Raw genomic sequence first — 13,818 nt, forward strand, 5'->3', positions numbered from 1 at the left:
CCATCTCACTGAGGGTCTTCCTCTTTTTTGATGACCGTCATCTTTACCAAGCATGATGTACTTCTCCAGGGACATCTTGCTTGGTAACATGTCCAAAGTATGTGAGATGAAGTCTTGCCATCCTCGATTCTAAAGAGTATTCTGGCTGTACTTCTCCCAAGACAGATTTGTTTGTTCTTTTGGCAGTCCATGCTATAGTCGACATTCTTCACCAACACCATAACTCAGAGGCGTCAATTCTTCTTTGGTCTTCTTATTCATTGTCCAGCTCTTGCATGTATATGAGGCGATTGAAAGCACCATGGCTTGCGTCAGGCACAACTTAGTCCTTAAAGTGACATCTTTTCTTTTTAACACCTTAAGGAGGTCTTTTGCAGCAGATTTGCCCAATGCAGTAATTTCTTGACTGCTGCTCCCGTGGGTGTTGATTGTGGATCCAAGTAAAATGAAATCATTGACAACTTCAATCTTTTCTCCATTTATCATGACATTGCTCATTGGTCCAGTTGTGAGGATTTTTGTTTTCTTTATGTTGCGGCGTAATCCATACTGAAGGCTGTGGTCTTAGATCTCCATCAGTAAGTGCTTCAAATCATCTTCACTTTCAGTAAGCAACGTCATGTCATCTCCATAATGCAGGTTGTTGACGAATCTTCCCTGATTGCTGATGCCTCATTCTTCTTCATATAGTCCAGCCTCTGGGATTGCTTGCTCAGCGTACAGATTGAATAAGTATGGTGAAAGGATACAACCCTGACACATACCTTTCCTGACTTTACACCATGCAGTATACTCATGTTCTGTTTGAACAACTGCCTCTTCATCTATGTACAGATTCCGTATGAGCACAATTAAGTGTTCTGGAATTCCCATTCTTCGAAACGTTATCCATAATTTGTTATGATCCACACAGTTGAAAGCCTTTGCATGGTCAATAAAACACAGGTAAACATCTTTCTAGTATTCCCTGCTTTCAGCCAGGATCCATCTGACATCAGGAACCATATCCCTGGTTTGTTGTCCTCTTCTGAATCCAGCTTGAATTTCTGGCAGTTGCCTGTTGATATACTGCTGTAGCCGCTTGTGAATGATCATAAGTAAAATTTTACTTGTATGTGGCATTAATGATATTGTTGGACAATTTCAGCATTCGGTTGGATCACCTTTCTTTGGAATAGGCATAAATATGGGTCTCTTCCAGTCTGTTGCCAGGTAGCTGTCTTTTAAATTTGTTGGCATAGATGAGTGAGCACTTACAGTGCTGTATCTGTTTGTTGAAACATCTCAATTGGTATTCTGTCAATTCCTGAAGCCTTGTTTTTCAGACAGAGTCTTCAGTGCAGCTTGGACTTCTTCCTTCAGTTAAAAAAAAAAAAAGTTGGTTTGCACTTATTGGGCAAGAATTATTGACCCAGTGTAGTTCTGTTTCTTGTTTTCTGTTGTTGAGTTGATACTCTGAAAAATTAACTCTCCTGAAAGATTCCCTTCTAGACAAGTCAGAATTATGTAGATCATGAAGATAAAATGCATCTAAATGAGAATAAATTAAAAGCAATTTTTATTTTAGGTGTTATAATGAGGAAGACCATCAATGAGATGGATTGACACAGTGGCTGCAACAATTGTGAGGATGATGCAGGCCTGGGCAGTGTTCCGTTCTGTTCTACATAGGGTTGCTTTGAGTCAGAACAGACTTGACGGCACTTAACAGCAATGATGATCTGTTTTGTGGCAGTAACTTTAGTTTTCTACCTAACAGTTCCAGATTATAGATGTTAAAAAGAGTTTGGAAAAAGTGATTTCGAACATACAGGTTAACATTTTTTAATGAAAAATTCTAAATATAAACAATCATATAGAGAATAATGTAGTGAACCCCTATACAACCATCACCCATATTCAGTAGTTATCAAAATTTTAATGTATATGCTTCACCTCTCTTCTTTGTTTGCTTTTTTCTTACCCTCTCTGTGCCGCACTTGTAAAAGAAAGCAAAACCCCAGGCACTATCATTTTACTCCTCTATACGTCAGTATGCATCTCTAAAAATTATGGCTATTTTATTATATAATCACAATGCTATTATCAAATTTAATAATATTTCCTTATATTACTTAATTCCCACTTTATAATCAGGTTTCCTTGGCAGTCTAAAAAAATGTCTTAAGTCTCTATTTCATCACTGCAGTCTGTATTTTTGATCCCTGACACTGCCTTATAGACAAGTTTTTGCTTGTAGGAGCACTGAATGAGAGATGTCCAGATAGCTGTGCACAAGCCCAATTCCACGGTTAGAGAAATGATTTAAAATGCAAGCTTCCCTAACTGGGCCCTTAATTTTTTCTTTATATAAAAAAACAGCACAATTCACTAAAAACTCAGATTATTCATTTTGAGACGCTTCATAGCCAGACTACTTGGATTGAATCCTGACCCCATCACTTACTAGCCATACGGCCTTAAAACAGATTTTATAACCTATCTGTGCCTCAGTTTCCTTTCCTATGAAATAAGAGTATTAGAAATTTATTGTACATTTGCATAGTAAAGGCCCTGGGAAGACCTGTAGTAAAGAAGCCTGCATAACTTTGTTTAACCTGTTTCCTAAATTTATTATACTATAGAATTTTATGGGGAAGGAAAGCCTACTTTTGATGATTAGGACTGGTACGTGTAATAATTGACCCTAGAGTTTATTCCTGTGTACGTACTGAACTCTCTAGAGCACCACTGTCCAATAGAAATATAAGCCACATACGTAATTGTAAATTTATATTTTGAAATAATTTATAAACTCGTGGGAAGTTACAAAAATAGTACATTGGGCTTCCCCCAATGATGCCATCTTATATAACAACAGTATGATATCAAAGCCAGGAAACTGACACTGGTACGATACTATTAACTAGACCACAGACTTTATTCAGTTTTCATATGTACTCATTTGTGTGTTCTGTACAATTTGATTCTATTTATAGAGTCACGTAACCACCACCACAATCAAAACACAGAGCTGTTCCATAATACCAGGGAACTTCCTTGTGTACCCTTTTATAATTGCACCCATCTTCATTCTTGTCTCTATCCCTTGGTAACCACTAATCTCCACCTTTGTTGTTTTGTCATTTTGTGAATACACCTACTCCTCACTTTTCGATATGGTTAGGCTCCAAAGAACAGGTTGTGATGTGAAAGTCTGCATTATGTGAAAACGGAGGATGACCATATCAGATCACAAAATGGAGGATGACTATATCATTACATAACTGTCAAATTATTATATAACTGCCAAGCCACTGAGAATTTTGGCCCAGCCAGGTTGATGCAAAACCTTAACCATCACAGCCAACGTTACTTTTTTTTTTTTTTAATTGTGCTTTAGGTGAAAGTTGACAGCTCAAGTTAATTTGTCATATAAAAATTTATACACATATGACACTAGTTGCAATCCCTGTAATGTGACCGCACACTCTCCCTTTCTGTGCTGGGTTTCCCACGTCCATCCAACTAGCTCCTATCCCTTTCTGCCTTCTCATTCTGCCTCCGAACAGGAGCTGTCCATTTAGTCTCGTGTATCTGCTTGAACTAAGAAGCACACTCTCCGTGGGTATTATTTTATGTTTTATAGTCCAGTCTAATCGTTGTCTGAGGAGTGGGCTTCGGGAATGGTTTTAGTTATGGGTCAACAGAGAGTCCAGTGGCCGTGTCTTCCAGGGTCCCTCTGGTCTCAGTGAGTCCATTAAGTCCGATCTTTTTAGCCAGTGTTACTCTTGTCCTGCGTCTTGCATTCTTTACTGCCAGACGTACATTGTTAATGTACAAAATAGTCAATAGTGGATTTTTTATTATTGTTGTAAATGCCGAATGTCAGATAACGAGATAGTCGATAAGTGGGGAGTAGGTATATTATATAAATGGAATCAGAGAGCATATAACCTTTTGAGGTTGGCTTTTTTCACTAAGCACAATGCACCTGAGGCCCATTCAAGTTGTTGGGTATATCAGTACTTCATGTTGTACTGCACGTGCAGGTTGTCTCGGAGGTGATCCTAAGATCCCAAGTAGCTACAAGACTACTAGGATGATGACCCCAACCAGTAGCATCAGCCCATCTATGGGTGCTACATCTATCTAGTCTGATTGAGTGTAAGTGTTGGCAAATTAAAGCCATTTCATTACTCACAGAAAGCAGAGAGCAAACAAGAATAGTTCCATGGTGAGCCAGTCCACCCTGAGCCCAAAGGCTATCTGGGTGGAGATAAAATTAAAAAGATACTATACTTTCTTCTTTTTGTACTAAGACTTTGAAAACCAGTATGTTTCACACTTAAAGTATGTCTCAATTCTGACTAGCCCCATTTTAAATACTAGTGGAGTGGACAGTGCACTTCTGTAGCAGCAGGAAGTAGGTGACTAACTTCTAGATCAAGTTACTGAAAAGTACAATTTTTTTCTTTACGGGAAATGTAACTTTCTTTTATCTTTCACAGGAAAGGAATAACACAATATGCTCTTAATCATCATCCCCTGCCAGAGCGACTGGATGAAATTTCCTCCACTAATGACAGCCACGAGAAAGACACAAGTTCCCCAAGGTAGGAGCACAGCCTACTGGCTTGCTTATTGCTCTTGCTAACGGCAGAGGTTTTGCTTATTACCTTAGGATTGATACCAGGCTTTTTAGCTTCGCATCGTACAAATGAAATAAGAATTTTTGTCACATATCTTTAGTACTTCCATTCTGGAACAGCTAATGGCAGTAACATCATACTCATTTTCATAACTTTTGAGAAGCAGTTTTTTGAAGTAGTTAAAAGCATAGATGCAGGAAGAGCCTGACGTGTGGTTTTTAAACCTTGTCTCTGCCACTTACCTAGCTGAGTGACATTGGTCAAGTTACTGTATTTTTTGTGAATAATGCGCCCACGTAAATAACGCGCCCACACATACAACGTGCAGAACGATGAAACTAAGTGAAACAGTTCTGGCACAGTGTGCCCGTGCATATACCACACATGTGACATTTCTAGAAGTGAATTTTGGCCTCATTAACCCATCCTCTCATATTACAGATACATCATATCATTCTGTTCGTTTTCTTCTGTTCATTTTCTTTAATCTCCTGCTTATGCGTATAAAAATAATCTGAAAATGTTACTTTTGATCATAATTGTGTAATAAAGGTATAAGCCATGGTCAAGAAGTCATGGATCCAGTTTGGTAGGCCCCCGGGTAATTTGAAAATCAAACAATTCAAACTGCGTTTGTTTCTAATAAAGTTGATAATTATAGTGTATTAGGTCAACAGTGTTGAATGCAAAAACCTTATCAGATCATGTTAAGTGAAACTATTAACTTATGTTACCAAAAAACAAAACCAAACCTGTTGCCATCAATTACAACTCATAGTGACCGTATAGGACAGACTAGAACTGCCCTGTAGAGTTTCCAAGGAACGGCTGGTAAATTCAAACTGCCGACCTTTTGGTTAGCAGCCGAATGCTTAACCACTGCGCTACCAGCGCTCTGCTAAGTTAGTTTAATTATGTTTTCTTAGTGTCAATGGAAGTTAGCAACATGTTAAATAAAAAAAAATTGGCATAGCACACTTATGAAAATAATACACGGGGGGGTTATGCAGTTAGAAGAAAAATGTATAATGCACATGTATATGGTACTTACCTTGAAAATAGTATTTCTTATAGGGTGTTGTAAATATAAATGAGATAAAGTACAACGTATCACAATGCTGGCATATGATCAATGCTGAGTAAATATTACCTGCTGTTACTCTTTTGAGAAATAGTACAGAGGAGATTGTAACCTCAAAGAGGCGTCTAAGAAGCAATATGATATTACAGTAAAACTTTAGAGTCATAAAATCTGAGTTTCAAAACCTGGCACTAAACCTCAGATTCTTTGTTTTTAAAATGGGGCTAATTGAGTTCTACACCACCAGGTTGTTGCAAGGATCAAATGAGGTAGTATCTGTAAAAGTGCTTGGTAGACTGTGAAAGTGTTCAGATACTCCTGTTAACATTTCCGAAATGTCGTTAGTGGTCGAGAGTATCTGTTATAGGGGGACATTAAAGTATTCACTGTAAGCTATTATTAGACTTATTTAGAATGGCTGGCATCAATTCTGTAGGAATTAGGCAGACTTATTCATGATGCTCAAATTTCAAGTTCCTTGTTTATTTTTGCCTCTATGGATACATTAGTACACACACGTATCACCTGATAAATTGTGAGTAGTTAATGCTCAGAAATTTGAGGAAATATGAGAAGTTTTCTGTTTTCTCTCCTTCCAACTATGCATGTAGTGAGTCTGACATCACACAAGAATCACCTATTACATCAGCCGACACTGGAAATTCAGGGTCTGCTTTTCCGAGTTATACGGGCACAGGAATCTCCACTGAAGGCAGCTCGGACTTCTCCTGGGGATATGGTGTGAGTTGTATGTTACCGATCTGGTGGAGTGCTTGAAGACCATTCTGGATGTTATGATTTGCTGGTTTTGTCAGTGTATTTCATTCCTTTACTCTCCTGCGTTGTTTCTAATCATTTTATTACTTAAAGTTACCACATTTATAATAGTTGTAAAGAAGCCTCAATCCTCCCCCTCCTCAGTATTTGTTTTGTTCTGTGGCCATAGTCATTGAGACTTAGAGGTAATAGTGCTTGACTTAAACATTTGTAGGTTAATATGGATCTGGGATTTGGACTCAGTCCTTCTGCTGTGGCCAGCCCACTAATCTGTAGCCTCTCCACCACTGATACGTTATCTTGGTGTTAAAATGTGCTTGGCTTCTTTGACTTAACAATGTTTACAAGGTTCATCAACGGTGTAGAATGTATCAGTACTTATTTCCTTTTTATAGTCAAATAATATTGCATTGTATGGATATACTGTATTTCATTTATCATTTCATCAGTTCATGGACTTTTTTTTTTAGTTGTTTCCACTTTTTGGCTATTATGAATAATGCTGCTAAGAATATTTGTGTGGAATTTTTTCTGTGGACATATGTTTTCATTTCTCTCGTGTACATACGTAGGAGTGGAATAGCTGGGCTATATGGTAAGTCTATAGTTAACTTTTGGAGGAATAGTTTTTTTTTTACATTTATTGCCATGATTGTGATTTTTTTCATGGTTTCTTGTTAATGTATAAATATTGTTGATCTTTCCCTTGTATTAAATAAATATTTCATTGTAGGTATAGCCATATCTATATCAGAGTAGATAATTCCTTTGAAATGCATTATTTTTTTCTAAGGTTGCATCTTTAGTTAATGAAATTCCAGTTTTGAGATCAAAGTTGCAATAGCTGCATAAATTTAGTAAATTTAAAAAATTTTGAAACAGTCTTAAACTTAGAGAAGTTGCAAGTGCAGTAAAAAGATCTAATTTTTCTTTACCATTTGAGAGTAAGTTACCAAAATGATACCCCTTACACCAGTTATTTTAGTACTTCCTATAAACAAGCACATTCTGCTACATAACTAGAATAAAAACCAAAAACCTGTTGCCATCGAGTTGATTCCAACTTATAGCGACCGTATAGGACAGAGTAGAGCTGCCTCATAGAGTTTCTAAGGAGTGGTTGGTAGATTCGAACTGCTGACCTTTTGGTTAGCAGCCAGGCTCTTAACCACTGCGCCACCAGGGCTACAGTAACTAGAATATAACAATCAAAATCAAAAAATTAAAATTTGACAGATTACTACCATCTAATCCATAGACCACATTGAGTTGTCCCAATAATATCCTTTGTAGCAAAACTTCAGTTCACATTATCATTTTTCTTTAGTCTCCTTCAATCTGGAACAGTTCTTAAATCTGTGATATCACAGATATGAGCTTGTTTTTCTTATTGCATTCTATCAGGTGGCACACGATTTTGATTTGTCCCATTATTGATGATATTCACTTTGATCACTTAGTTAAGTGGTGGAAGCACCTTAATTATTATGTTTTCCTTTGAATTTAAAACATATTTTGTGGAGGAAGTACTATCTTGTTTCTTATCAAACTTCCCATTTATTCATTTATTTGCATCAGTGTGGACTCATGGATTCCTATTTTATTCATCGGGTTATAATCCACCATTATCATTATTTATTTTGATGGTCAAATTATCCCACATTTGGCCAATGAAAGCTGTTACAAGCAGGCTTCTATGTCATTTTGACATGTTTTCATCCTTCTTTCACACTTACTTTCTGGCACAAAGATTTTCCAGACATATTTTGTATTTTCCTTGCCACAGTCCTGGAATCAGCCACTTCCTCAGGGAGCCCTGTTTCTTTTAGTGCAGAATAGTATTTAGAAATCAAGATTTGGGTGCTAAGTATACTGGTTACTTTTGTGGTGTCAGTAGTTCCAGGATATCTCGATGAACAGAACTAGGGGAATGTATGTATTCCTTCTCTTCCAATCTGACATGACAAAGTTGGCTCTAGTTTTATCCTGTTTCATATTTGCAACTCATTTCTCTAGCAGTGAGAAACCTCGTTCCCATTATCCTTAATGTGTTTACTTACTTGATTAATCCTACTGAATATAACCAATCTACCACATTTGCCCTGTCTCCTCACCTCTGTGAATGCCCTTCTTACTCTGTTGAGGCTTCAATACCAAACACTGGGCCACTGCCTTCCCCACTGCTCTTTGAATCTTTTCTTCATTCTGCTCAGACTCAGACACCTCATGTTGGCCTAACCCCATTTAAAGACCTTTCTCACCCTGTTTGTACTCTCACCTTATGAGGGGCTACCTCCTTCCCGTCATGGTAGCGTTCTACTAACTTTGGCTCCAACATTACAAGCTGTCTGCCCTCCCACGTGTACATCCTCCTCATCTCACTTGTGTTCTTACCCTGTGCAACAACCTGCTGTCCCATACAAACACCCACTGTGGCAGGTTGTATTTTCAAAAGCCATGCCAATATACATCCCATCCCACATTGTTTTCTTACAAGATGGTGATACTTCTCCATTGAGAAGTAGGGTCTTTGTTCTTTCCCTTGAACCTGGATGGGCCTTTTAACTGCCTCAGTCAATGGAATGTAGTGAGAAAGATACCACATGACTTCCTAGGTTAGGCCATGAAAGGCCATTCAACTTCTGCCTGGCTCTTTCTGTCTTTCTCTGTATGCTTGCCCATAGACTCCAGCTAGCATGTTGTGAGATCACATGGAAAGGTTTATGTGGAGAGAAACTGAAGTTTCCAACTGAAAGCTAGCATCAACTGCCAGATGTGTGAGTGAATGAGCATTCTAATGATTTTAGCTCCTAGCTTTCAAGTCTTTCAGCTGAGGCCCCATCCACTGTGGAGCAGAGACAAGTCATTGCTGCTGTGATCTGTGCAAATTCCTGACCCATACAAACTTTGAGAGATAATAAATGATTATTGCTCTTTTTAGCCATTGAGTTTTGGAGTAATTTGTCACACTGTCAAAGTAACTGAAACATCTCTCTCACACTGCTCAAGGTTACAAAAACCATATAGAGACTGTCTTGGGTTCCTACCACATGCCAGGCCATTCTCCTTCCTGAACATCCACCTTACCTTGCTTGGGTTCTAATTTTATACGCCAAGCTGCCGTCACATGTCGATGTCTTCCTCATTCTCTTCTGACTTTGAAACCGCATGGTAGTAACTCTTCTCAGGTATTAGTTAATAAGGACCGCATATCTGCAGTCCCTGAGAGAAAAAAAACTTATAAGGCGAGCCCGTTTGCCTTGGCTCTTTGCGTGGAGACAGTTTCTTGACTATGGAATAGTGATCTAGAGTCCAGACAGAGCATGGTGGTCTTGCTGTGCTGAGGATTCAGAAATCAGAGTTTAAGGCGCTTGGAATCTATAAGGCGGGGGAGAGATGGGCTCTAGAAATTGTAAATAAATAAAACAAAAGTACATATTTTTATAGTGATTTCCTTAAAGGATAACTGACTGAGTTGTAATCGACTCAATGAGAAAGGGCTTGGTTTTGATTTTTTAAGATTAAGTTTATAATATATGTAGAACTAAAAGGTGAGACAACTACAGCTTAAAGGATAACTGTTTCTAGTGAATTCTATCAAATATTTATTGATTTATTTTTCCATCAAATATTTAAAGAAGACATAACAACAAGCTTTCAAAAACTCAAAAAATGGAGGAGGAACACTTTGCAACTCATTCTGTGAGGCCAGATAAAGACATCACAAGAAAAGAATTCTCTATGTAAAAAATCGTCAAGAATCCACAAAAACTGTTAGAACTAATGAACGAGTTAACAGGGCCACAGGATACAAGATCAGTATACAAAAATCAATTGTACTTTTTTATACATCTAAATACTTAAAGAAGACATAATATCAGTTCTTCACAAACGCTTTCAGAAAATAGAAGAGGGAGAAACAGTTCCTAACTCGTTCTGTGAGGCTGGTATTACTCTTATACCAAAGTTACACAGAGATATCACAAGAAGAGAAAACTACAGTATCTCTCTTGAATGTAGATACAGAAACTTTAAATTATTAGCAGACCAAATCCAGCAACAGAAAGGGACTATTTTCTCGGACCAAGTGAGATTCATCCCAGGAATGTGTAGGTGGTTGAACATTTTATGGAGGGCTCTGGGATCAGATAGTGGTGATGGTTTCACAACTTTGTAGATACATGAAAAACCTCTGAATTGTGCACTGTTAAAGGGTGGATTTTATGATACATGAATCGTATCTACATAAAGATCAGTTTCTATAAATTAGCAATGGACAATCTGAAAATTAAATTTAAAATTCAGTTCAATTCACAGTAGAACAAAAATATGCAATATTTGTACACTGAAAATTATAAAATATTCTTGAGAGAAATTAAAATTTAAATAAATGCAGAGACATTCCATATTCATGATTTAGAAGATTACATATTATTAAATGGCAATTTTCCCCAAATTGATCTATATACTTAATGCATTCCCTAGCAATATCTCAGCAGGCTTTTTTTTTTTTCTTATAGAAATTGATCAGTTTATCCTAAAATGGAATTGCAAAGGACCCAGATTAGTAAAACAGTTTTGAAACAGAAGAACAGAGCTAAGGGACTTGGACTACCGCATTTCAAAACTTAATATAATGCTGTAGTAATTAAAGCAGTGTCGTGCTAATATAAGAATCAGCACATAGATCAATGGAACAGAATTAGAATCCAGAAATAAACCCTTACGTTTATGATTAATTGATTTTTAATAAAGATGCCAAAGCAATTCAATAGGGAAAGGATCCTTTTTTTCCCACATATTACGGGTGTGGTTGGATAGCCATATGCGGAAAGATTAATTTAGATCCTTAGCTCCAATCATACAAAAAATTTACTGAGAATGAACTGTAAACCTAAATATAAGAGTAGAGCTATACATTTTCTAGAAGATAACATATGTAAAAATCTTCAAGACCTTGGGTAGGCAAAGAGCTCATTCACTTGACACCACCAAAAGAATGAGCCATAAAAAATTTGCAAATTCATTTCATTTCAAAATTAACATCTTTTGCACTCTGAAGTACACCATTAAGAAAATGAAAGGAAAAGCCACAGACTGGGAGAAAATATTCTTAACACATATATCTGACCAAGGACATATCTAGGCTATGTAAAGAACTCTTAAAACTCAAGAAGAAAAATAAACCAGTTGAAAATATGGGTACAAGCCCTGAACAGACACTCCATGAAAGAAAATATATAAATGGCTAAGTAGTATATAGAAAGATACTCAACATCATTAACCATCAGGGTTAAAACCATCATGATACACCATTTCACATCCACTCGAGTTGCCAAAACTAAAAAGACTGACAATACCTAGTATTGGCAAGGGCGTGGAGCATATTTAATGCTCACACATATTTAACACATTTAATGCTTATTGATGGGAATGCTAAATTGTATGCCCACTCTGAAAAATAGTAATTTCTTGTAACGTTAAACATACCTTTATTATATGACTCAGCAGTTCCACTGCTAGGTATTTATCCAAGAGAAATGGAAGTATATGTCCAAAAAAAGACTTATACATAAGTGTTCATATCAGCTTTATTTATAATAACCAAATACTGGAAATAACTGAAATGTCCCTCAACAGGTGAGTGGGTAAATAAGTTGTTGCATATTCTTACAATGAAATACCTCTCAGCAATAGAAAATTATGAATACTAATACATACAACAACATGGATGAACCTCAAAAATATTCTGTTGACTTGATGGTCTGACTGAGACTGGAGGAACCCCAGAAGACACGGCCCCTGGACTTTAAGACCTAAAATGATACTCATGAAGAGTGTGCTGCTTAGTTCAAGTAGATACATGAGACTAAATGGGCGGCTTCTGTCCAGAGTCGAGATGAGAAGGCAGAAAAGGACAGGAGCTTATTGAATGGACATGGAAAATCCGGGGTGGAAAAGAGGAGTGTGCTGTCACATTATAGAGAGAGCAACTACGGCCACATAACAATGTGTGTATAAATTTTTGTATGAGAAACTAACTTAAGCTGTGAACTTTCACTTAAAGCACAATAAAAACAAAGTAAAAAAAAAAAAAGAAAAATTCTGCTGAGTGACAGAAGCCAAATATTAAAAAGTATATCCTGCATGTTTGCATTTAGATGAAATTCTAGAACAGACATAGCTAATTAACAGCGATAGAAACCAGGTAAGTGGTTTCCTGGTGTGCGGAACTTGGGAGAACTTTGACTGCAGAAGAGCATGAGGGAACATTTGGGGTGTTGGAAGTGTTCTATATCTGGATGGGAAATGATGGTTACTTGGGTGAATGTATTTTTCAAATCTCATTATACTGTACACTGAAAATGTGTATTTTATTGTATGTAAATTAAATCTCAAGTTAATTAAATTTTTAAAATCCTGAAGAAAAAGGATAAAATAACCCAAAATCTGTTGCCGTTGAGTTGATTCCAAACTCATAGTGATCCTATTGGACAGAGTAGAACTGCCCCATATGGTTTCCATGGAGTCCCTGGCGGATTTGAACTGCCAACCTTTTGGTTAGTGGCCGTAGCTCTTAACCACTATGCCACCATGGCTTCCAAAGGACAAAATAGTATCCATTAAAATTATCGTAGGACAATGGAATACTGCGCAATGATAAAGAACAACGATGAATACGTGAAACATCTCCTAACATGGAAGAATCTGGAAGGTATTATGCTGAGTGAATTAGTCGCAAAAGGACAAATATTGTATGAGACCACTATTATAAGAACTCAAGAAAAGATTTAAACACAGCAGAAAACATTCTTTGATGGTTACAAGGGTGGGAAGGGAGGGAGAGGGGTATTCACTAATCAGCTAGTAGGCAAGAATTATTTTAGGTAAAGGGAAGGACAACACACAATACAGGGGAAGTCCGCACAACTAGACTAAACCAAAAGCTAAGAACTTTCCTGAATACAACCAAACACTTTGAGGAACGGAATAGCAGGGGCGGGGGGCGGGGGCTGGGGACCATGGTTTCAAGGGACTTCTAGGGTAACTGGCATAACAAAGTCTATTAAGAAAACGTTCGGGATCCCACATTGGTGAGTGGTATCTGGGGTCTTAAAAGCTAGCAAGTGGCCATCTAAGATGCGTGAATTGGTCTCAGCCCATCTGGAGCAAAGGAGAATGAAGAACACCAAAGACAAGGAAAATATGAGCCTGAGAGACAGACAGGGCCACATAAACCAGAGACTCCATCAGCCTGAGACCAGAAAAACTAGATGGTGTCTGGCTACCACCAATGACTGCCCCGACAGGGAACCAACATAGAGTCCC

At 37.5% G+C, this 13,818-nt stretch overlaps 1 protein-coding gene across 5 annotated transcripts in view; it reads left to right on the forward strand.

The window, feature by feature from the left end:
- Positions 1-13,818, forward strand: part of FAM149B1 (family with sequence similarity 149 member B1) — a 46,427-nt gene that overhangs the window by 3,413 nt on the left and 29,196 nt on the right. For 4 of the 5 annotated variants that reach the window (XM_003409060.4, XM_023547067.2, XM_010589225.3 and 1 more), the window contains exons 2-3: positions 4,491-4,595; positions 6,324-6,453. In XM_003409060.4, coding sequence (XP_003409108.2) covers positions 4,491-4,595; positions 6,324-6,453 — 235 coding nt within the window. Of the gene's footprint in view, positions 1-4,487; positions 4,596-6,323; positions 6,454-13,818 lie in introns of those variants that run through there. The other variant, XM_023547068.2, reaches the window with a different exon arrangement.

Source organism: Loxodonta africana, chromosome 16, assembly GCF_030014295.1.
Source record: "Loxodonta africana isolate mLoxAfr1 chromosome 16, mLoxAfr1.hap2, whole genome shotgun sequence".
NCBI lineage: Eukaryota > Metazoa > Chordata > Mammalia > Proboscidea > Elephantidae > Loxodonta > Loxodonta africana.